We start from the raw sequence: 21,547 nt of genomic DNA on the forward strand, positions 1-21,547 counted from the left end.
ACATTGACAAAAGCTAAAAGTAGATTGTAGTTAGCAGCAATTCAGAGTGAAATTAAATATTTACAAAGACAACTTTTTGTCCTTCTTTTCATCTCGCATCAAGTCAAACAACTGTCTTCCTGATGCTTTGGGGCCTTATCATGTTTGCCTTGCTGTGATTAGTTAAATTTGTTTTTGCAAGTAAGAAGCTGATATTGAAAAACTTTTGAATTATTGATTTAATAATATTCTGTTTACTGGAATAGATTTTTTCCCATTTAATATCCCTCTGATATCAGGACATCAGATGTAATTGTGTCATCTTTTTCCTGTCTTTCTGTTTGTTTCACCCCACAGCAGTGAATCAGATAAAGCAAAATTATGTTAACCTCATTCAGTCTCTTTAAATTACTATTCAAGCGCTCTGCCACAAAACTTCATAACATTTTTTTTCTTTTTAGAGAGACTCTTACGGAGAGAATTATTCAAGTTGTTATGTCCGAAACTGACTTTAGAATCCCATTAAATATAAACACATTCTGTTTTTCGTGAATGTTTTGTTTGCATGACTTGGCTTAAAGCAAGGACCTCTTCTCTGTAATGGGAAAGATAATGAACATTTAATATGTGAAAGTCTTAAATGAATGAAGGTTTGTGTTAGTTAAACTCTTTTATTTAATGCAAAATTGCCCTCTAGTGGAAGATGTTCATACTTCTACATCTCCAAAATGAATTTCTTCTTTGCACAGCAAGTGACAAAAAGGTTAAAGTTGGTAAAAATTTGTAAAATGTATACTGAGTTAAATAAATGTCCCTATATTTGCTGATCATCATGCTAAATGTGCACCCACATAACATCTTTAATACATTTGTTTTTTATAGTGTTCAAGAAAAAAGGCTGTTCTTGAGATCCCTAAATAATCACTTCACAATCTGCAAATGAAAGATTCACTGAAACAACACATAATGACCAGATGTCAGTCCTGATTTTAGTAGCAAATTACTGAATAAAAAAACAAGCCAAACAAGAATGAAACAAACACATAAAAGAGGTCATGACGCTTTTGCTAATCAAAGTTTTTTAATCAATTCTCAAAATTAAAAAAGCTCCTCGAATGAGAAGCAAAATGTCTTCAGAAATACTAATAATAATAATTCAAAAATCAAGTTTCCTGAAATACATTCATGAAATGCAACAAACAAATATACTGAATAAAAAAAAAAATATTGAACAAACATGAACACAAAAAAACAAGTAAAAAAAACATTCTTTCTCATTATAAACACGTCTAAGTCATTGTCTTTAGCTTCCTTTATAAGAAATAAACACTAATAATGGAGCATTTAGAGCTTGTTCCTGATCTGAGGTGTAACCACCTAAAATACTGATTAACCCATCCAAATGGCCCTTTTCAAGTTTTCATTTGTATCTGAAAAACTGCAAACAATTTTAGAAGTATTGATTTTGAGGTGTCGTGGTAAACTGTTTCATCTGTCAACGCTGTGACTGTAAAAGTCCTCGAGACTCTGCTTCCTGCACGGGCCTCAGGATAACTTCTCTTCTGTAGGAGAAGCGAGTGAGTTTGATCCGGTTTATTTTTTCTCCGCCGTGCTGCAGACGGTAAAGAGAAACGGTGAACTTAGCCAACACCAGCATGCAAGGGATCTGCACAACAAGCAGTGCGATGTAGACCATCATCCAGCGTTTGCACTCCTGAACTTTTTCACAGATCTGATGGATGTAGGAGGAGGTTAATGGAGGCTGGGTTGTCTGGAGAGGGGGGGTTGTGGGTAAAGCTGTTGTAGTTGTTGTTGTGGATCGTATGGTGGTTGTGAGTGTAGTTGTTGTAGTTGGGATTGTAGTTGTGAGTGTGGTTGTTGTTATTGGGGTTGTAGTTGTGAGTGTGGTTGTTGTTGTTGGGATTGTAGTTGTGAGTGTGGTTGTTGGTATTGTAGTTGTGAGTGGAACTGTTGTTGTTGGTATTGTAGTTGTGAGTGAGGTTGTTGTTGTTGGGATTGTAGTTGTGAGTGGAACTGTGGTTAATGCAGTAATTGTGAGTGGAACTGTTGTTAAAGCAGTAGTTGTGAGTGTAGTTGTTATTGTGGTGGATGGTGTAGTTGTTGGTATTGTTGTGGTGACGGTTGTAGTGGTTTGAATGGTTGTCATAATGGGTGTTGTTGTCATAGCTGTGGTTGTGGGAGGGAGTGTCGTTCTGGTTGTAGTGAGAGTTGTGGTCAGAGTTGTTGTGGGTGGGGTTGTTGGGATTGTGGTGGTGGTTGTCATAGTTGTGGGCAAAGTGGTTGCTGCTGTGGTGGTTGTAAGGATGGTGGTGACTAGTTGTGTGGTGGTTAGTGTTGTTGTAGGAAGTGTGGTGGTGGTGAGTGGGGTGGTTGTTGGTTTTGTAGTTGTAGGTGTAGGAGTCGGGCAAATGAACTGGTCTTCAGGTAAAGATATGATTTCTGTTCCCTTCAGATGTTCTGGATACTCACAGGTCACCTCAGTTGAGAGTATGGAGGACTTCGACTTCATCCACTGATAAAAATCGATCAGATGACAGTCACAGTTCCAGGGGTTGTGACTCAGATCAAGTTTTTTAAGTTTCACTAAAGACTCAAAAACATCTGCAGAAAGTCTTTCAATCTGGTTGTAGGCAAGCTTGAGTGTGATCACTGATTTTAGGTTTTCAAACATGTGGGCATCCAATGTCTGTATCTTGTTGTTCTGTAGATTTAACTCAGTGATTCTCTCTGGGCCAATAAAGTGATCAGCTGACAAGGTGACAAAGTGGTTTTTAGACAGATCAAGCTTCTTGAGTCTCTTCAAGGGGCTGAATATTCCTTTAGGAAGAGTGCTGAGATTGTTTTGTTGGAGGCTAAGTTCTGTCAGTCTGGGCATTTCTCCAAAAAGGACCGGCGGCAGACTTGTCAGATGGTTGTTCTTTAGGGTCAGTGTTTTAAGCTTCATGAAGCCCACAAAGTACTTATCAGGTAAACTAGTCAGAAGATTATTTTCCAAAGACAGTTTGCTCAGCTTGCCTTTATGTGGAAACAGATTAGGTGGCAGTTCATTAATTTTGTTTCCTTGTAAAGCTATTTCCTCCAAGTTTGATAAGTTTATGAACAGATCTTCAGGAACGGTGCTCAGCTGATTCTCATAAAGTCGAAAAGTCTTCAGTTTATTCAGATTAGAGAACCAGTTTGTTGATACGGCAGTAAGATTGTTTTTGCCCAGCTCAAGTTTTTGAAGGTTAACAAGATCATCGAATGTCTGGTCTTCAATAAATTCAATCTCATTTCCATGTATCTGTAGATCGGTTAAGTTATTAAGACTTTCAAACAAACCTTTCTCAAGTTTTTGAAGCTTGTTAAATTTGACAATAAGTGTCTCCAGATTGATGACATCCTGAAAGGTTCCCACTGAAATTGAGGTTAACGGATTGTTAGAGATCTCAACAGTCCTGAGGTTTACCAGACCTTCAAAAGCTCCCACTTCAATAGATGTGGTGTTTGTGCCAATGAACTCCACTTTTTGGAGCTGTGGGTTCTCAGTAAAGGCTCCTTTGGGTATAGTTTGAATCTGGCTGTCCACAAAAAACACTTCTGTCACACCAGGTCTCAGAGAGCGTGGGATTTCTGTTGTAGATTTGCTAAAAACCTCCTGGTAATCTTTTATATCTCCAGTTTGAGTCAATGAAAAGTCAAGCAGCAAAGACAGAAAAAGAATGATGATCTCCAAAGTTGACATCCTCAGTCACTACAAAAAAAAAGAAAAAGAGAGAAGAGAAAATTGTTACCAAATGATTTTTTAAAATTGAACAAATTAAAACCTTATATTTTGGTAATTTCATACTAAAGATTAAAAATATTTTTGACACGTGAATAGAATGAAAACAAGAAAATTAATTTTTTTCCTACCAAATTGTTTCCTCTTCGAGGATGAAGCCTTGGGGAAACAAAAACAAGCCTGGTCCCATTACTCATCTCACAAATAAGGCAGTAGACTGTAAATGTGTTTTGTGTGAGGCGTGGCGTAACACACGTCTGTTTTTTGAGATAAGAGAACCAACAGCACTTACCCGCATTCTGTTCAGCGTGAGTCCAGCATGCCCGTTTTTTCTGTAAATGACGTTTTGCAGGTGTTGTATAAAATGACGACTGCTGCATCTTATAAGCACTCTGATGACTTTATTACAACACAAGTTCAGCTTCCTGTTCTACTTTTATGAAGCAAGTAAAGTTTAATTTGATTTTAGGTGTGTTACTAGGGCATTTTCATTAGTGCAGAAATGTTCAACTTAGCATTTAAGTTTATTTTGCCCTCCTCATTATTACATAAATGAGTTAGCTGAATTTTGAATATTTATGCAATGCTAAGCCTTACAAAACCCCATTTATGAAAAAAAAACAGCTAATAATTCAGTATATTGCAATAGCTGGGGTAACTAAAACAGAGTACATTGCAGTTCTTTAACTTGTTTTGCAAATTTGCTTCATTGTGGTCAATATTGCACAGGTAGAGCCTAGCCCAGCTGTGATCAGGTGATACATGCTGGACAAGTTGGCACTTCTCACTAAAAAAATATATTTCCAACTTATGAACTAGACTTGTAATGATGCACTTCTCACTAATAGCTTAATTATGAATTCTTAAACATATTTTTGTATATGTTACATGTTTCCCATGGTAAGTGAAGAACAGTGCTGTCATCCACAATGTCAACATTTTATAATGCTTTAAGTTTGTAAATGTTAGCTTACTTTAAAATATTCAGTTGTCTCCACAAAATCTCCAGGACTCACAGCATAAATTCACTCTTTCTTTGCATTTAAAAACATTCATAGTTTTCTGTTTTGTTTGTTTGCTACAATATTTTTTCAGCAGAATGGTTTCAGGCTTACACTTCCCAATCTAAAATGTTTTGTCTTGACTGCAGCTAAAGAAGGGAAAGTCCAAAACTTTGAACGTTATTCTGATGTCCTTCCACTAGATGGCAGTCAAACGAAAAGAACAGTAGAGTTATAGCCTACTTACACACAAATGAAAACCTAATATATCGTGATTTTGATAAAGAAGATAAAAAAACACTCTTGGTTGGCAATTTGAAGAAAAGCTATTCTCCTGAAAGTTATCTGAAAGTTAGTCTGTATTGTTGGTTCTCTGTAGTCTGCAGGTTCACATAAATGTAGAGTTAAATGGGAAGAATGGTAAATGTAACTGAATCAGAATTATGCAAGAGCTTATTTCTACTTTGTTATATTTTAGAGTTACCCGCCGCCTTTCACACAAACTGCTTTCACACAAACTGCTTTCACTGATTTCAATTAGATTTACTGAATAGTTTCTATCAAGCTAAAGAGGGTGATCATACACATCTGCATTCATACATGAGAGATTATTTCTAATAATTATAAACACAGTGTGAGTTATGAAGTAACAGTCGTGTATTTATTCAATAAACAGAGGCATTTAACATATCACGTTACAGCGGCTACAACTTTTAACACTTTTATTACATATATTCTGTCATTGTGAAAAAAGCAAAATACATTGTAATAAATTTAATATTAAGTACAAAAAAGCGGTGTCAAAGAGCCAAAGTTAAATTTTACTTCATGGCTGCACTTCATTTAAGTGTACATTCACAAAAAGGTTCAGGTTGGCCACAAGATGGTAATATATTTATTTTTACATTTACTGTGTGTGAAGTTCTACCTATTAAATGGCACAAAAAAATGAGAAATATTGACAGATATCTTGTGTTCTGGGCTCTACAATCAACTCTGTTTTGTTACATTTTCAATGAAATCACAATGATCATGTTTACAGTGTTTCAGGACTGTAAAAGTTACTGCTTGCTGATGGATTATGATCTTGTTTGCAGCACAAAGTTCCTGCGATCTAAACTCCCCTTGCCTCTCGTCTTTCTCCTCCAGAAGACACAACTGATGATAAAACCACAGATGATCGCAGAATTGATGATAGCAGCAGACACCACAGCAACAGCAATAAGTATATCTGAAGTACTTTTAACTATTGCACTTGAGTTTCTACTTCATCCACAGACCTCGGTATGTTTTCTCCTCTACGGGAGAAGTGAGTGAGTTTGATCCTGTCTTTTGTCTTTTTTTTAAGCTGCAGCAGACGGTGAAGAGAAATCATGAATTTAGCCAACAAAAACATGCAAGTGATGAACACCACAAGGAGTGAAATGTAGATCAGCATCTTGATTTTGCCTTCCTGAACTTTTTTACTGATCGAATGGACGTAGGAAGAAGTTGGTAGAGGATGAGTTGTTTTATAGCTGGTTGCTGGTTGAATTGTTCTAAGTTTGATGGTTGTTGGGATTGGTGTTGTAGTTAGTAGAGTGCTTCTGAGTGTGCTTGTTGTAGGAAGTGTGGTGGTGGTGCGTGTTGGGATTGTGGTGGTGGTTGTCATAGTTGTGGGCAAAGTGGTTGCTGCTGTGGTGGTTGTAAGGATGGTGGTGACTAATTGTGTGGTGGTTAGTGTTGTTGTAGGAAGTGTGGTGGTGGTGAGTGGGGTGGTTGTTGGTTTTGTAGTTGTAGGTGTAGGAGTCGGGCAAATGAACTGGTCTTCAGGTAAAGATATGATTTCTGTTCCCTTCAGATGTTCTGGATACTCACAGGTCACCTCAGTTGAGAGTATGGAGGACTTCGACTTCATCCACTGATAAAAATCGATCAGATGACAGTCACAGTTCCAGGGGTTGTGACTCAGATCAAGTTTTTTAAGTTTCACTAAAGACTCAAAAACATCTGCAGAAAGTCTTTCAATCTGGTTGTAGGCAAGCTTGAGTGTGATCACTGATTTTAGGTTTTCAAACATGTGGGCATCCAATGTCTGTATCTTGTTGTTCTGTAGATTTAACTCAGTGATTCTCTCTGGGCCAATAAAGTGATCAGCTGACAAGGTGACAAAGTGGTTTTTAGACAGATCAAGCTTCTTGAGTCTCTTCAAGGGGCTGAATATTCCTTTAGGAAGAGTGCTGAGATTGTTTTGTTGGAGGCTAAGTTCTGTCAGTCTGGGCATTTCTCCAAAAAGGACCGGCGGCAGACTTGTCAGATGGTTGTTCTTTAGGGTCAGTGTTTTAAGCTTCATGAAGCCCACAAAGTACTTATCAGGTAAACTAGTCAGAAGATTATTTTCCAAAGACAGTTTGCTCAGCTTGCCTTTATGTGGAAACAGATTAGGTGGCAGTTCATTAATTTTGTTTCCTTGTAAAGCTATTTCCTCCAAGTTTGATAAGTTTATGAACAGATCTTCAGGAACGGTGCTCAGCTGATTCTCATAAAGTCGAAAAGTCTTCAGTTTATTCAGATTAGAGAACCAGTTTGTTGATACGGCAGTAAGATTGTTTTTGCCCAGCTCAAGTTTTTGAAGGTTAACAAGATCATCGAATGTCTGGTCTTCAATAAATTCAATCTCATTTCCATGTATCTGTAGATCGGTTAAGTTATTAAGACTTTCAAACAAACCTTTCTCAAGTTTTTGAAGCTTGTTAAATTTGACAATAAGTGTCTCCAGATTGATGACATCCTGAAAGGTTCCCACTGAAATTGAGGTTAACGGATTGTTAGAGATCTCAACAGTCCTGAGGTTTACCAGACCTTCAAAAGCTCCCACTTCAATAGATGTGGTGTTTGTGCCAATGAACTCCACTTTTTGGAGCTGTGGGTTCTCAGTAAAGGCTCCTTTGGGTATAGTTTGAATCTGGCTGTCCACAAAAAACACTTCTGTCACACCAGGTCTCAGAGAGCGTGGGATTTCTGTTGTAGATTTGCTAAAAACCTCCTGGTAATCTTTTATATCTCCAGTTTGAGTCAATGAAAAGTCAAGCAGCAAAGACAGAAAAAGAATGATGATCTCCAAAGTTGACATCCTCAGTCACTAAAAGAGAAAAAAAAGATAATTAAAAAGTAGTAGTTTTTAAATCTAAACAGATTTAATAAATCTCTTTTTTTGGCAATTTAATACTAAAAGTTAAAAATGTCTTCACTAAAGCAAACAAACAAACAAAAATCAATATTTAAAGCACATTTTTCTTACCCAGTTGTGACCTTCTCTGAAGCTGTGAGAGAACAACTGAGTCTGGTCTTGTTGTTATTCTTTACCTCAGTCCTGTTGACTGTCAGTGTGTTTTATCTGAGGCGTGCCCTCACACAAGTTCATTTACTGAGGAAATGAAAGAGACAAGAAGATATTTTTTTTGTCATTCCAGAACAATTTGTTTTTTCCAGTTACTGGCATTTTGCAGCTCTTGAGTAAAATGCTGATTATTGCAGCCCTTGCATGCACTTTGTGACCTTTTTCTGAGTGCTATACAAGTTCAGCTATCATTTCTATTTTTAAAAAATATTATTCATGTTTGATATTTCTGTTTATGTGTTGAAGTGTATTTCTCAACATTTAAAACTGTCCACCTTGTTTCTACTTTTGTATGAGTAAAGTTTTGAATAAAATAAATGCTAATCCCAACCTTTATGTTTTTTTCATATCTGCTTCCTTGTGTTTGTTCAGTGGCTAAGCCTATCTCTGGACAGGTTGACATATCGGCTCAGTTATACACTGAAAGAAACCTTTAAACTTTAAAATTAGATTCATAATTAAGTTTCTCACAAATAGTCTAAAAAAGAAATCAAAAACTTATTTTCCTGTGTTACCTCTCCTGGTACACAACAGTGCTATCATCTATGTAATGTTATTGTGCTTTTGGTCTGTAAGCATTTGCTCACTTTAAAATGTACAAAAAGTCCAGGAACTGTAGCTACAAACTTTCACTGTTTCTTTGGTTTCAAACAATCCTAAGAGTTTATTAGAAGGCAACTGGACTTTTGTTTTTATGTCTTGAAGCTGTCTCACTTGTCATACAAAACACTTCTTCATTTCTAATTATGGGTTGGGAGGCTCATAAGTTGTTAGGACAACCACCCTAAAACAGTTGTTGTATTTACATGAATCACCGATCCACCCATCCACCCTGTGAGTTGTTTGTGTTATTGTCCACCGTGGGTGCTGACCAACCAGACCAATATGTCATGTTTCAAAGTGGCTGTGAAGCCACCTGGGAAGAGGAATCAAGATGTGTTGTTAAAGAGGAAACTGAGTCCACCCACTTTGTTTATTGTTGCTGTATTCCTGTTTTACACAGATGGCTTCTTTTATTCCTCTATCAAACACTCTTCGCTGTCCAGAATGACTACATTATTGTCACAGATGGAGTGTCTCTTGTCCTTAAGATAAAGGTGTAAAGCTGAGTCTTGGCCTAAGCAGTTAGCTTGTGTTGTGTTTGTAGCTCCCATCCTATAATCAGAACTGAAGACTTTCAGATGAAATGTAAAACATCTTTTCGAAACAAAGAAAGGAAGTCCATTTGCTTTCAGTCTTAGGATTGACATGTTGTGGATGACTGATAATCTACACAATCACATTGTGTTTAAAAATGTTTATTTCTAGTTTTCTGAGATTTTGTTTGTTTGATTTTAGAATTTCCTCAGCTGGCATCCACTTCAATATTGTCTTGTCTTTGCAGGCAAAGCTGGGAATGTTATTCTGACATCTGACCACTAGATGACAGCCAAATCAAACAAACGAAAATCTATGTTTTTATCGTTCTAATTCATGACAATATTGATATGATTTAGTAGGTTCTCTGCAGCCTGTAGGATCACATAAGTGTCAGATTAAATCAGAAGAGTAAATGTAACTGGATCAGAATCAAACAAGATCTTAATGCTCCTTTGCTGTAATTTAGAGTGACTTTCTGCTTTTCACACAGTCAGCTTTCATTGTATCATCTAATTATTTTCAGACAGGTTCAGGACACTGATTTTGCACATTTGCATTCATAACGGTAGATGTAATAATTTTAGACACCATTTGAAATTGTAAAGAACAGTTGTGCATTTATTTAGTATACAGAGCATTTTGCATAGCAGTCTGTTACAGTGGGATCAGATTTAAAACATGTACAACACTATCCTTTTGCCAAAAAATAACTATTTGCTAAACATATTACTTGCACAAAATTAGTATAAAACTGACACAAATAATACTGAATCAACAAAACCTTCTTCAGTTCATTTAAAAACACACTCGAAATTCAATTTATTTGGGTTGACATTCATAAAAAAGTGACAGTTGGCCACAAGCTGATAATGTGTTTATTTTTTAGTGGATATGAAGTTGTAATATGTTGCCTTTCAGCCTCTGCGATTAACTCTGTGTTTTGTGTTATTTTTCAAGTAAACCACACTGAGCATTTTGCAGTTGTAAAAGTTTCTGGTTGCTCGTGGTTTAAGATCTTGTCTACAGCACAGCGTTTTTATTCCTGTGGCGTATATTTGCCTTCCCTCTCTTGTTTCTTTTGCAGCACACACAGCTGATGATAACAGCGCTGATTATAACAGTAGACACCACTGCAATGGCAATTAGAATATTTGAATTATTATTAACTATTCCACCGTCTTCTTTCCCGCTGCTGGTCACCTCCTCAATCTCTGTTGTGGGTGTGGTTTTCACATCAGGTGATGGACTGCTTTGTTTGGGTGGAGGGGTTTTGGGTATCCTCGTCTTCTCAGTAGAGGTCAACTCAGGTCCTTTTGTAGAGTCTAATGGCATCAGGTCCTTGTCTGACAGTGTAGCAATCATGTTACCGAACAGATTCGAAGGAGTGTCACAACTCACAAATGTTAGGTTGACCTTTGATGGGTGCTGTTTCAGCCAATTCCTTAGAGGCAAAATGTCCTTGTCACACCTCCAGGGGTTCTGATGCAGAAGAACTTCTTGTGCAACAGACAGTGCATCTAGACTCTCCTGTGATAAATTAGATAGAGAATTGTTTCGCAGGTCTATCTGCTCCAGGTGGCTCAGGTCCTTGAGGAAGCCCAAAGAATGCGAGCTGAAACGGTTGTGCTCCAAAGAAATGTTGACAAGATTCACCATATTTTCGAAAGTCCCAGCTTGTAGAGTTGTGAGCAGGTTGGTGTGCAGCGACACTTCTCCAAGATGATCCAACCCTCTGAAAGCACCTTTAGATACATTGCTGATCTTGTTGCGACTGAGGACCAGGAGACGTAACTGAGTCAGGTTCCTGAATGTGTCATCTTCCAGTCGTCTCAGTTGGTTGTCATACAACCACAACTCTTTCAGGGGCATTGGCCCAAAGACCCCTGGACCCAGACTTTCCAGGTGGTTTTCATACAGTGAAATATGGGAAAGGAGGGGCATTTTTAAAAAGATCCCCTGTGGAAGTGAAGTCAGCCTGTTGTTGGAGAGAAACAGCTTCTGGAGCTTCAGATTCTTGGAGAACAAGTCATGTTGAAGATGAGTGATTTGATTGTCTTGTAGAAGGAGTTCCTCCAGATTTACAAGGTCATTCAAACTCCCATCAGGAAACTCCTTCAGCTTGTTTTTTCTAAGCCGTAAAGTGTTCAGCTCAGAAAGACCCTTAAATGTCTCATTATGTAGGTGACTGATACGGTTTTCAGAAAGTGATAAGAACTGCAGCTTTGTTAGAGAGTGAAAAGTTTCCTCAGGTACAGAAGTGATATTGTTCTGACTGAGGTCAAGGTTCTTCAGTTCTGTCATCAGGGAAAACCACTGAGGTCGGACCACCGAGAGATTGTTAGACTTCAGAATCAAAGTCTCCATTTTCTGCAGCCTTTCAAACAAGGACTCTGGGAGATCATGTATGTCTGTGCCAGTTACCCCAAGGAGATCTATGTTTGGAGCGGAATTGAAAGTGCCAGGGCGCACTTCCCTCAACGAAGTGTCTTTAATCATAAAGTGCCTCAAAGCATCAGAGAAGTCGGTGAGGTCCTCTGGTTTCAGAGTGGTAAAACTGCATTCTGACAAGTAGAGGTGGGTGGTAGTTGAAGGCACGGCTGTTGGGAAGTCAGGAATATAACTGCAGTGGACCTTTGTTTGTACACATCTGCACTTATCTGGACATGCCCGAACAACAGCACTGAGAGAGCAGAGAAGTAGAAGCACATGAAGGGTCACGGGCAGATCCATTGTTGTCCTGGAAAAAAAGGAAAACGTGATTTAACAAGGGCACATCATAAGGCGTGTGCTGGACATTCAGCAAAAAAGTGCAGTTTTCCCATTAGAAACTTATTGATTTCTATCTGCAGGTCAGTTTTACACACTAAAGCAAAAATAACTCTTTATTTCTGTTTCGATTTCAGTTGGTATGTTAACATCATTTCAACTTTAGATGTGTAGAATCCAATTTCTATTTTATTTTTGATTTATAAATGCTCAAATAGATCACACTGGTTAAACAATTTTCCCTCACCTAATGCCACTGCAAATACAGATTCAGCTAGTAATAGCTATGGAACAATGGAGAAAAGCAACATTTATGTATCTAAATGACAAAAGGGGTTTATCACCATGACCACACTTCTCAAAGCTCTACATTTGGTAGACGTGGACTGCTTTTACGTTTCCACTGAAACAGATTGAATCAATTTACTGCAGCTTGTAATTAAAGTTGTTTTCTTGGTCTGTCACCTAAAGACACAGAGGAGAGGCTGCATTGATGCAAAAATAACCACTTTTACCATCGTCTTAACCCCTCATTTTATTCCACTGCTGTTGCCACATCTCTGTATTAATCTCCAAACCTTTTGTCTCCTCATAATCATTAAAACCTAAGGTGTTTAAGATTTTGAAAGTTATGCCACCTCATCTAAAAGTGTAATGATGTTAGGACTTGACAAGATGCCACCATCTTGTCAAACAAACAAAACAAATTGAAAAAGTTTCAAATACTGCCGGTTTTACTCTGGAAACATTTACCAGTGAAAAGCGCTTCTTTCCTCCAACAATAATTTTGAGCTTCCTGTGTTTTTTCTCCTTTTAGTGCCACTAAGGGATGCTTTAAATCACTACTACAATAAGAAAGTTCTGCTCAAGGCAATTCTAATTAGAAGCAGTGTGTAGAAACTGCAGCCTAAGCACTCTTGCTTTATGCCAGAAGTAAACATTTGCATAAATCGATTCAGTGTTGCCTGTGAGTAAGAGCATTACCTGCCAACATTGCCAACACGGCTGACTGTTAAATCACAACGCTTTGTGGCCTTTGGCATAAAAACATTTATTCAAGACTTGTGGTCATCTGTAGTTTAGAGCTCACACATTTTCCAGAAATGTGCTGTCAGATGTTTTGAGAATTGCATTTCTAATCCAGGCAGGAGACTGTCGTAAAGTTTGCAGCAACAACAACAATTTTCTGCGGATCTCAATGCGACAGCTGGCCTGCTCTTGACTTAGGCTGAAGCTGTTTTTCATGTTTGTAAAGGCACCGGAGGTTTGGAGGACTGGGTTGTGCCAACATAATGACCCACTTTTCCTTGCAGATTCAGTCTGAAACTTAAGGCTGTGAAACGTGAGCTGTTTCTGAGAGGCAGAGAGGTTTTTGGAGGCAGACACTTCCTTTTAAAGGAAGTAACTTTCAAATGAAGCTCAGATGAAGTCATTTACTGATGAACGTTTTCTTTCTTTCTTTCTTTCTTTCTTTCTTTCTTTCTTTCTTTCTTTCTTTCTTTCTTTCTTTCTTTCTTTCTTTTTTGCTTTTCTAATTTCTTTTTTCTTGTAAAAACAAGATGTTCATGAAACATCACAGCTGTTAACATTTTATTTGAGTGTCTGCTTTCAATTAAAGGGTGTGGGGGGTTCCTTTTGGATTTGAAAGTAGACTGCATCATCATCATCATCATCATCATTGTTATTATTATTAGTACATAACTAATGTTAGTAAGTTTTTATTTTCATTTGAGTCAGGATTTCCACTTCCTTATTGGGTAGAACTTTGTTTTTTGAACCCAAATATTTCTTAAATTAAAAATGTATTTTTTTTATTTTTTTTCACAGCTTAGAGTTCAGATTTAAGTCAAGGGCGTGTTTTTAGACAGTCATCCGCCCAAGTTTTAAAAAAAAGCTGTTATTTCCCCTAAGTAAGTGGTTATCCAGATCCACTTCCTTATTTGTGTGTGACACAGTGGAAAATGTAACAATGCTATAAAATATGGTAATTAAAGTAACTTTAGTGGCCTTGAAACACAGGACATACTGGGGCATCATGCTATCAACATGTAAACTTAGTGGGACCTCATTGCTGTTTTTAATTCTGTGATCACATTGTTTTAAAATGACAGAAAGTCTTTAAAGTGCAACCAAAACTACCGTCTGCTCTGAAGGATCTGCAGTCTACTGAAATATCCAAATTACTTCCAGTTCACGATTTGTTGTTCAGATTTTTTTAACATCTTCCATCGTTAGATCAACAAGAATGTGTCTGAAAAACCATGTATCTAAAAAAGTATCTAAAAATAGTTTTTGTATGCAAAGAACCAAAAACAAACCACATTTATTAACAAACTTACGTTTTTTTTAAAAAAGTAAACAAATATAACATTTAAATTGTGCTAAATTGCTTTATGTTTGGCATAGTCAAACATAAATTTCTTTTTCATTACTTTTTCCTCTTTTTTTTTTCTTTTTAAAATATGTACAATTTTTCCTGCCACCTTCTTGTTCACAAGTCCAACAGACACAAGTAGCGATGGTCTCTCTGTTAAGCCTAGCAGCAGAACTTACCTCCAGTTGTGGTTGGCGATGAATGAGCAGACTGAGTGAGATACTTGGAGTGGTTGTCTTTTAAGAACAACACCCTTCCTCCTGCAGCTTTACGAATCCTCTGACAGGTTCCAGCTGAACTCTCACACTCTCACATTTTTCACGCTCTGTGTCATCTCTCGATTCATTTCATAAATCATCTCCTTGTTTTTTCTGCAGTCTGAGTTCTTGAAATGGTGGTTGTCTCTCTGGCACTGTTCGGCTGTACCCCTGCCCCTCGGTGCCTCACACAGGGTCACATTTTTTGTACTAAATGTGGTGAGGGGGGGATCAAGCCCCACCCTGTTGTGTTACTCCCTGCCTGAACTAACTTTGTTGCCTGGTATGTGCATGTGTTTGGGATAAGAATGTTACAGAAAGGATGGGAGCTCTGTTTGCTAAAAAAGAATGGACGGATATGTGTTTTCATCCTGTATGTTTACATGTTTATGGATCAGCTCTCTGGTATGCTCACAAAAGCTTGAATGGTGCCATTATTACACTTTAACTTATGTTCAGTCGTATTTGTGTTGCAAAAAAACAAAAAAAAACAGTTCAGTTCAGCATCATTATGAATTTCATCATCATCATCATCATCATAAGGCTTGTAGACACCATTTGCACTTCCAAAAGGTTCTGTGTACATTATCATGTACTGCAAAACTGACAGCAGTGTGAAGGTTTATAAACCTTTCACATGAACCACTTTTAATTTTTTTTTAGTTTGGAGTTTTACTAAAACAGCAACAAGCCATTTGGCTCAGAATAGCCATTATCTTGTTAATCCAGTCGGAATTACAACTCCAATCCTGAGAAAGTTGGGATGTTGTGTAAAATGTAAATAGTAACAAAATCTCATGATTTGCAAATCTCAGAAACTCATACCGTATTCACAGTGGAACATAGTAAACATAACAAGTGTTCAAAATAAGAAAATGTACTTTTTTTGTTGTTTTTGAGGAAAGGTTGAGCACTGAGTCTTATCTGCTAACGCTGCTTTCCACATTCAGACTCTCACATAGCAAAGCATTAACAACAGATAACAAGGGTGGGGTTAACGTATGTGAGGAAGTGGCTTCAGCACAGACAACCACATGGAACATGTTTTTGTGATATTATAGAAGAAGATGAGTTAGAAACTGCTGTCATAACACTGTTTAGTAATTAAACTAATTCAAACATCAAGGATGATATTTACTCAACAAAATCACTTTTTCCTTTTACAGATAATTCATGTGAGATCATGCCAGTCGCTGTATATTAGGACAGAATGAGAAGCTATCGTGTCTGAACGGTTTCATAATCTGTTTTATATCAGTTTGACCTTTTACTGTGTGTAGGTGTTTGTTTGCTTGAAGCATTTCAGTGATATATTTAGTGCTCTGGGCTGAGAAAACTGGGTGAATAATTAAGTCATTTTAATGACATAAATCTCTCTATTTTTAGAGATGTTAGAAATAGTGTTGAGTATGAAAAAGATTATTTAACTTTAATCTCCTTGGTGAACATAAAGTCATCTTTGAGGTCAGCATAATGTCACATCATTAACTTCTTTGCACATCTGAAATAGGATGCATGTAAACTGGGGATTATAAATATATTTATTAGCCAAATTAATGTATTTTCTTCACTTTCAAACAAACTTTAGTATGATTACATATATGCACAGTGTCTGCTGGTGATAGGCACCACTCCCCGAGACCTAGAAAGGACAACCTGTTAAAAGATGGATGGATGCAAATCCTCAGCAACCTCTTCACTCCCACATGAACACATGTACTCCTCTCACTGATTTTACTTTCTAAGTACACCAAACTCAGGCTCAGCCCTTTAAATCCCGTTGTTGATTCTTTCTTTCATGGAGACGTGATCCAGACATGCAGACAGACACGGTCAAATCAGTAAAGGTTTTGGGGTTTTAAAAGTTATTTTCTTAGAAATAAGTTAAGTTGTCAGATGTTTGCTTTTTATAATAGGCTTTTTATTTTGCAAGTGATCATTTGAATAATCTTCCATTTCTTGACTCAGTATTTATTTTTGAATATTTCAGTATAGAAATGCTCTACATGCAATAAAAAAAGATGATGTCATTTTTGAGAAATGCTATATGCTAATTCTTGATCATTTTAATAATAATTGTACAGTAGTTCGGAAAAATCTCTCTGACCAGTTTGCAGTAAGTTCATCCCCAAATGTTCTTATCTCAAATCAACAGATTTTTAAATCTTGCGACATGTCAAAAACGACAGCCATTTCTCATCTTCCTGCGGCGCAGCTTCCTCTTTCCATGCTTGCCCTCTTTCACTGTATTAGTTGATGTGTGTGCACTCACTGTTGTGTGAACTCAGCGTACTGGAAGGGACTAATCACCAGTTGTCATAGTGATGAACTTGGTCTCCGTTTGCCAATTCATTCCCTTTTGTTTGCTTTATGCTTTACAGTCTCATCCCTTCTCATGGAATCTCATGTGTTGCTGTTTTGTGTGGATTTAATTGGCCTGAAGTATTAATGGGATAAACTTGTTTTCTTTTTCCCCAAAGGAGTGTTGTTCATTTTAACCATCAGTCTAAATTTATTTACCACTGTGTTATAAATGTACCTTTTACTGCATGAGCCTCACTGATGATGCTTGCAGATACATTTCCTGTATTTTGTCACAGATTATTCTGGGCTGCTCCAACAGAATGAATCACTGTGGAGGATGGAGGTTAGTGTACATTGTTGTGGTTTTATCTCATGCTGAATGCTTGGGAAATTACATGGAAGCTGTTTTGTCGAAGAATGTGTCATCCAGAAAAGTGCTTATCTCATTAGCTGTTGTGAAATCTGAGTCACAGTTAAGTCTATTTCCTGTTTTGACAGCTTTTATAAAAAGTTATTCTAACTTCCCAGCACCTCAATTGTGATTCACCTCTGGAAACTACTTTTCTCACTCATATCAAATGAGTGTTTGCTGATGTTTGGATTTTATTATGTTTAGTTTTGCTGCCACGTCAGCCTTTTGTTTTGTTTCTTTTATTTTTTTAAATTAATTAGTTTTTCTCCCTGACAACGATGAGTGTGCTCTGGGTTCGCCTCTCTCTCCGCCCAACCTGACAAGTAAATGTTCAAAAAAGCTAAAAAAAGGGGAAGGTGATTTAAGACAAAAATCCCAAAACAGCAAACACTAGTAGTAAATTTTCCTTTTCATCTTGAAAGCCAGTGATTGTAAAACTGGACACATAGTAATATAAAGTGCTCTAAATATATCTTCAGAAAGAATGCTTTCAACACTGGTGTTAGAATTATAATATTCTGGTGATGTGGGTCATAATATTGTTAGTAAAAAGAATGTAACATAAGCTGGTGCTTGAACCTTTCACAAGTTGGATTTTACCTGCAATACTTAAATTAATATGAGTTTTAAAATGGTGTATTATTTTTTCTAATTAAGTAAATTACCTTAATCCATTGTCCATCACTGGTAACCTCAGAAATGTCAGTAAAATATTTCCAAAACTAAAATATTTAAATGCAGTTTGATTGGCTCGTAACTAGAGAGAAACAAATCCCAGTTGAACAGTGCTATATTTATAATTTATTTATAACTAATACAGCTTTTTTATAATAATGTATTATTTTACATGTAAGCATTGTTAACACACAGAAATTCTGAAATATTATATATTACATCTTATACAGGCATCCTCTAAACTCCTGTGTGTCCTTTAAACAAGCCAAAAAAGACATAGTTTTGTTTCATGTTTTAAAACTTAAAGACAAGCTTTAAGCTAGATGTTATTTTTACATTAAGAATTTTTTTTTGCCACAAAACATATCCTGACTAATCCAGTAATTTCTCCAAAAATGTTAAAAAGGTGAAAAATACACATCAGAACTAGACAAACTAGAGCACAGAGCAATGTGTTTAACTTTGTTTACTTACATTTAGAACAGAGGAAGAAAAGTATCAAACATTTACATGTGATAGTTCAAACATTAAAATCTTTCAGACTCAAATATTTTTTTTAAATGATTTATAACTTAAATATATCCAAATTACAATAGGTGTTTTAATGCAAGTTCACTGTAATGAGTATTCTAAAACATTTGTAATTTTCTTTAAAAACAATCCTCAACCTATTCCGAAACCTAAGTTCTAAGTGTTAGTCTTGTAAAATAAAGCATTTTAAGATGCAACATAACACATCATCAAGAAAAGCAACAAACAATATGAATCTATTAAAAAGTGAAGCTTCAGGAAAAGGAGCCGTTTATCTCTCTGTGTGCACCGGGCCTGATAATCCAACATGTCACTCATCATCATCATGTACACACTCAGCCTTCAGCTTCTCCATGGCTGTGCCGAGGCGATACATGCTGTATATGGCCGCAACAATGAGCAACAAGCCTGTAGCTAAGAGAAGGATGTAACAAACCATGAGGAACCCCACCAAAGTCCTGTCGGACGGTAGAACCCACACATACACCCAGCCGTTGTGGCGGTTGTGGTGAACATACTCGGGACCCTGTTGGACCACCAACTTATCATGAAAAACAGGTGAAGCGATGTGAGCTTTGTGAGGTGGAGAGGTGGCTGAGTATGTTGTAGTTTTTGAGTATGTTGTAGTTTCTGAGGTGGTTGAAGTTTCTGAGGTGGTTGAAGTTTCTGAGTATACTGAAGTTTCTGAGTATGTTGTAGTTTCTGGGTATGTTGAAGTTTCTGAGGTGGTTGAAGTTTCTGAGGTGGCTGGTGTCACCGGTGGGGTGGTTGAGCTGACATGCAAGGGTTGGGTTTGTTCAACTACGTTGTCTGGTGTTGAAGGAAAAATCGTGGTGCTTTTTTGATCGCAATGGTCAAAATCGTCATCATGCAGAGAGCTGAGTCTGCGCAGCTGCTGATAGAAAGGACTGTCACAGATCACACTGTCTTTGTCATAAACAACATGCTCGTTTTCTTTTATCCATCTTGCAATACCTCTGATAGCACAAGAACAATCCCAGTCGTTTTCACTCAAGCTAAGATGTTTCAGAGCTGTATTTGACAAGAAAATGTCTCCTGAAAGTGTCTTGAGGTGGTTCTTTTTCAAATCAAGGGTGTTAAGTCTTTTTAGGTTTTGAAAAATGTCCTCATGTAGGGTCGTCAGGTTATTGCCGTTGAGGAGCAGTATGGCTAGAGTGGTTAGTTTGGCAAAAAGCTGAGGATGAAGATGATTAAGGTTGTTTTGTCTCAGCGAGAGCTTTTGAAGTTTGGGAAGGCAGCAGAAAAGATCTGAAGGCAGCTGCCTCAGCTGCTCGTTTAAATGTAAGTTCAGCTGCTGCAGACCAGACATGTTCGCAAACAAGTTTCCAGGAACAGTGATGAGGTTGGTAGAATACAGAATAAACTCTCGCATGTCAGGCATGTGGCCCATCAGCTCATCCGGCAAAGACATCAGGGGGTTTTTGTAAATGGTGAGTTTGATAAGCTTGGGCATGTTGTAGAAGCTCTTAGGTGGGACTTCACGAAGCTTGTTGGAGGACAGAGTCAGAGACCTCAGGTTCCTAAGTGACCAGAATACTTGAGGTGGAAGGCTTGGAATATTGTTCTTATAGAGACTTAGTTCTTCAAGGCTGACAAGATTGTCAAACATCCCTGCTTCCAACACCTCTATCTGGTTGTTGTATAATCTGAGTAAGTGAAGTTTGGTCAGGGAGTGAAAGACAGTAGGTGGAAGCGTCTTTAATTTGTTCCAGCCGAGGTTCAGATAACTGAGACTAGTCAGTCCATCGAAAATGTCAGAGGATAGGTTGGAGATTCTGTTGTAGTTCAAGTCCAGAATAATCAACTTATTAAGCCCCTTGAAAAGATCAGGATCAATACTCTCCAATTGGTTCTTATCTAAGAAAATCTCCTCCACAGACGTAAGAGAGCTGAAGACTTGAGCAGGAAGGGAAGAAAGATTATTGGACGACAACTTGACACCAATCAGCTGAGGAGCTACGTGGAAGGCTTGAGGATGGACGGTGTGGAGATGGCTGTTAGTCAGACAGAAACGCTTCAGAAAAACCTGCTCAGCCAGGCTCCGCTCAGTTATAACGTCCATGCCTGTGTAGGTGAGGTTCAGAGTGTAGGTGTGTTGTGGCAGCTTCTTTGGTATGCCTTTGATAGCACTGCCGGTACAAACGACATAACCATCACCGCCACACTCACAGCTGCTGGGGCAAGACAAGGTGCAGTCAAGGAGCGAGAGTATGAAGAGGATGAATATCATCCACGTTATACCTGTTCAAATAAAATAAAAGTGTAAGTTTAAATATTTCCCTTAAATTCAAAACGTGAGAAGGGCAGACTTATTGTAGCCAAATAATAATTATTTCAGAATAAAACATTTATATAAGAATGTTTTGGGGTCAAAAACAAACCTCTGCAGGAGGAGTCCATCACTGTCTGGTTGTTGCTGCGTTCTGAGCTGTTCTGCTGTCTCACGCTGTCTAAAAGAGACGTGTCCTCGCTGTCTGTCAAACTATCCTGCCCTCCTCTCCATCATGTCAGCCCTAAAAACATTGCATCTTTAATGTCGCCCAAATATGGACTTTAACAGTGAAGCTCAAAGGCAGAACACTTGCAAAACAAATCAGCTGCTTATTTTAGTACAATCTACATCATCCTGGAAAGTTCACTTTAATAATTGACAAAATGTAATCTTAATGTCTGATTATTGTTACTGTTGCTGTTTGTATTTTTGTGTTTTCTGCTGTCGTCCCAACAGCAAGATGTCTGAATGTTTCTAAAATGTTTAATTGTTTCAATGATCTAAATTTTAGGTCAGATTTTTTAATTCTTTCTTCTCAGTAGCTGTGTCCGAATTGTCAAAGCCTTTTGCTGTTTTCTCCTCTATAATGAGTTATTCAAGAGGTGCTGGCTCATTTCCTCTTGTGGACTTATCTTGAGTGCTAGGTCTTAGC

The 21,547-nt window shown here is 37.5% G+C and overlaps 4 protein-coding genes across 4 annotated transcripts; all 4 read right to left on the minus strand.

Moving 5' to 3' along the window:
- Positions 1–961: 961 nt before the first annotated feature.
- On the minus strand, positions 962–3,979 carry LOC108230609 (carboxypeptidase N subunit 2). Its single transcript, XM_017406967.3, has 2 exons — positions 3,895–3,979; positions 962–3,733 (listed from the first exon to the last, which is right to left on the minus strand). The coding sequence occupies exon 2, from the start codon at positions 3,722–3,724 to the stop codon at positions 1,475–1,477; it is 2,250 nt and encodes a 749-aa protein (XP_017262456.1). The 5' UTR covers positions 3,725–3,733; positions 3,895–3,979; the 3' UTR covers positions 962–1,474.
- Positions 3,980–5,472: 1,493 nt separating this feature from the next.
- Positions 5,473–9,735, minus strand: LOC108230636 (carboxypeptidase N subunit 2-like). Its single transcript, XM_017407025.3, has 2 exons — positions 8,045–9,735; positions 5,473–7,885 (listed from the first exon to the last, which is right to left on the minus strand). The coding sequence occupies exon 2, from the start codon at positions 7,874–7,876 to the stop codon at positions 6,011–6,013; it is 1,866 nt and encodes a 621-aa protein (XP_017262514.1). The 5' UTR covers positions 7,877–7,885; positions 8,045–9,735; the 3' UTR covers positions 5,473–6,010.
- Positions 9,736–10,178: 443 nt separating this feature from the next.
- Positions 10,179–14,870, minus strand: lrrc15 (leucine rich repeat containing 15). Its single transcript, XM_037974191.1, has 2 exons — positions 14,603–14,870; positions 10,179–12,020 (listed from the first exon to the last, which is right to left on the minus strand). The coding sequence occupies exon 2, from the start codon at positions 12,011–12,013 to the stop codon at positions 10,304–10,306; it is 1,710 nt and encodes a 569-aa protein (XP_037830119.1). The 5' UTR covers positions 12,014–12,020; positions 14,603–14,870; the 3' UTR covers positions 10,179–10,303.
- A 3,338-nt stretch (positions 14,871–18,208) lies between these two features.
- On the minus strand, positions 18,209–21,033 carry LOC108230610 (platelet glycoprotein V). The gene is made up of 2 exons (XM_025003973.2): positions 21,005–21,033; positions 18,209–20,864 (listed from the first exon to the last, which is right to left on the minus strand). Exons 1-2 carry the CDS (start codon positions 21,021–21,023, stop codon positions 18,913–18,915), a joined length of 1,971 nt encoding a protein of 656 aa, XP_024859741.2. The 5' UTR covers positions 21,024–21,033; the 3' UTR covers positions 18,209–18,912.
- Between the last annotated feature and the right edge of the window lie 514 nt (positions 21,034–21,547).

The sequence above is a fragment of the Kryptolebias marmoratus genome, linkage group LG24 (assembly GCF_001649575.2).
Source record: "Kryptolebias marmoratus isolate JLee-2015 linkage group LG24, ASM164957v2, whole genome shotgun sequence".
NCBI lineage: Eukaryota > Metazoa > Chordata > Actinopteri > Cyprinodontiformes > Rivulidae > Kryptolebias > Kryptolebias marmoratus.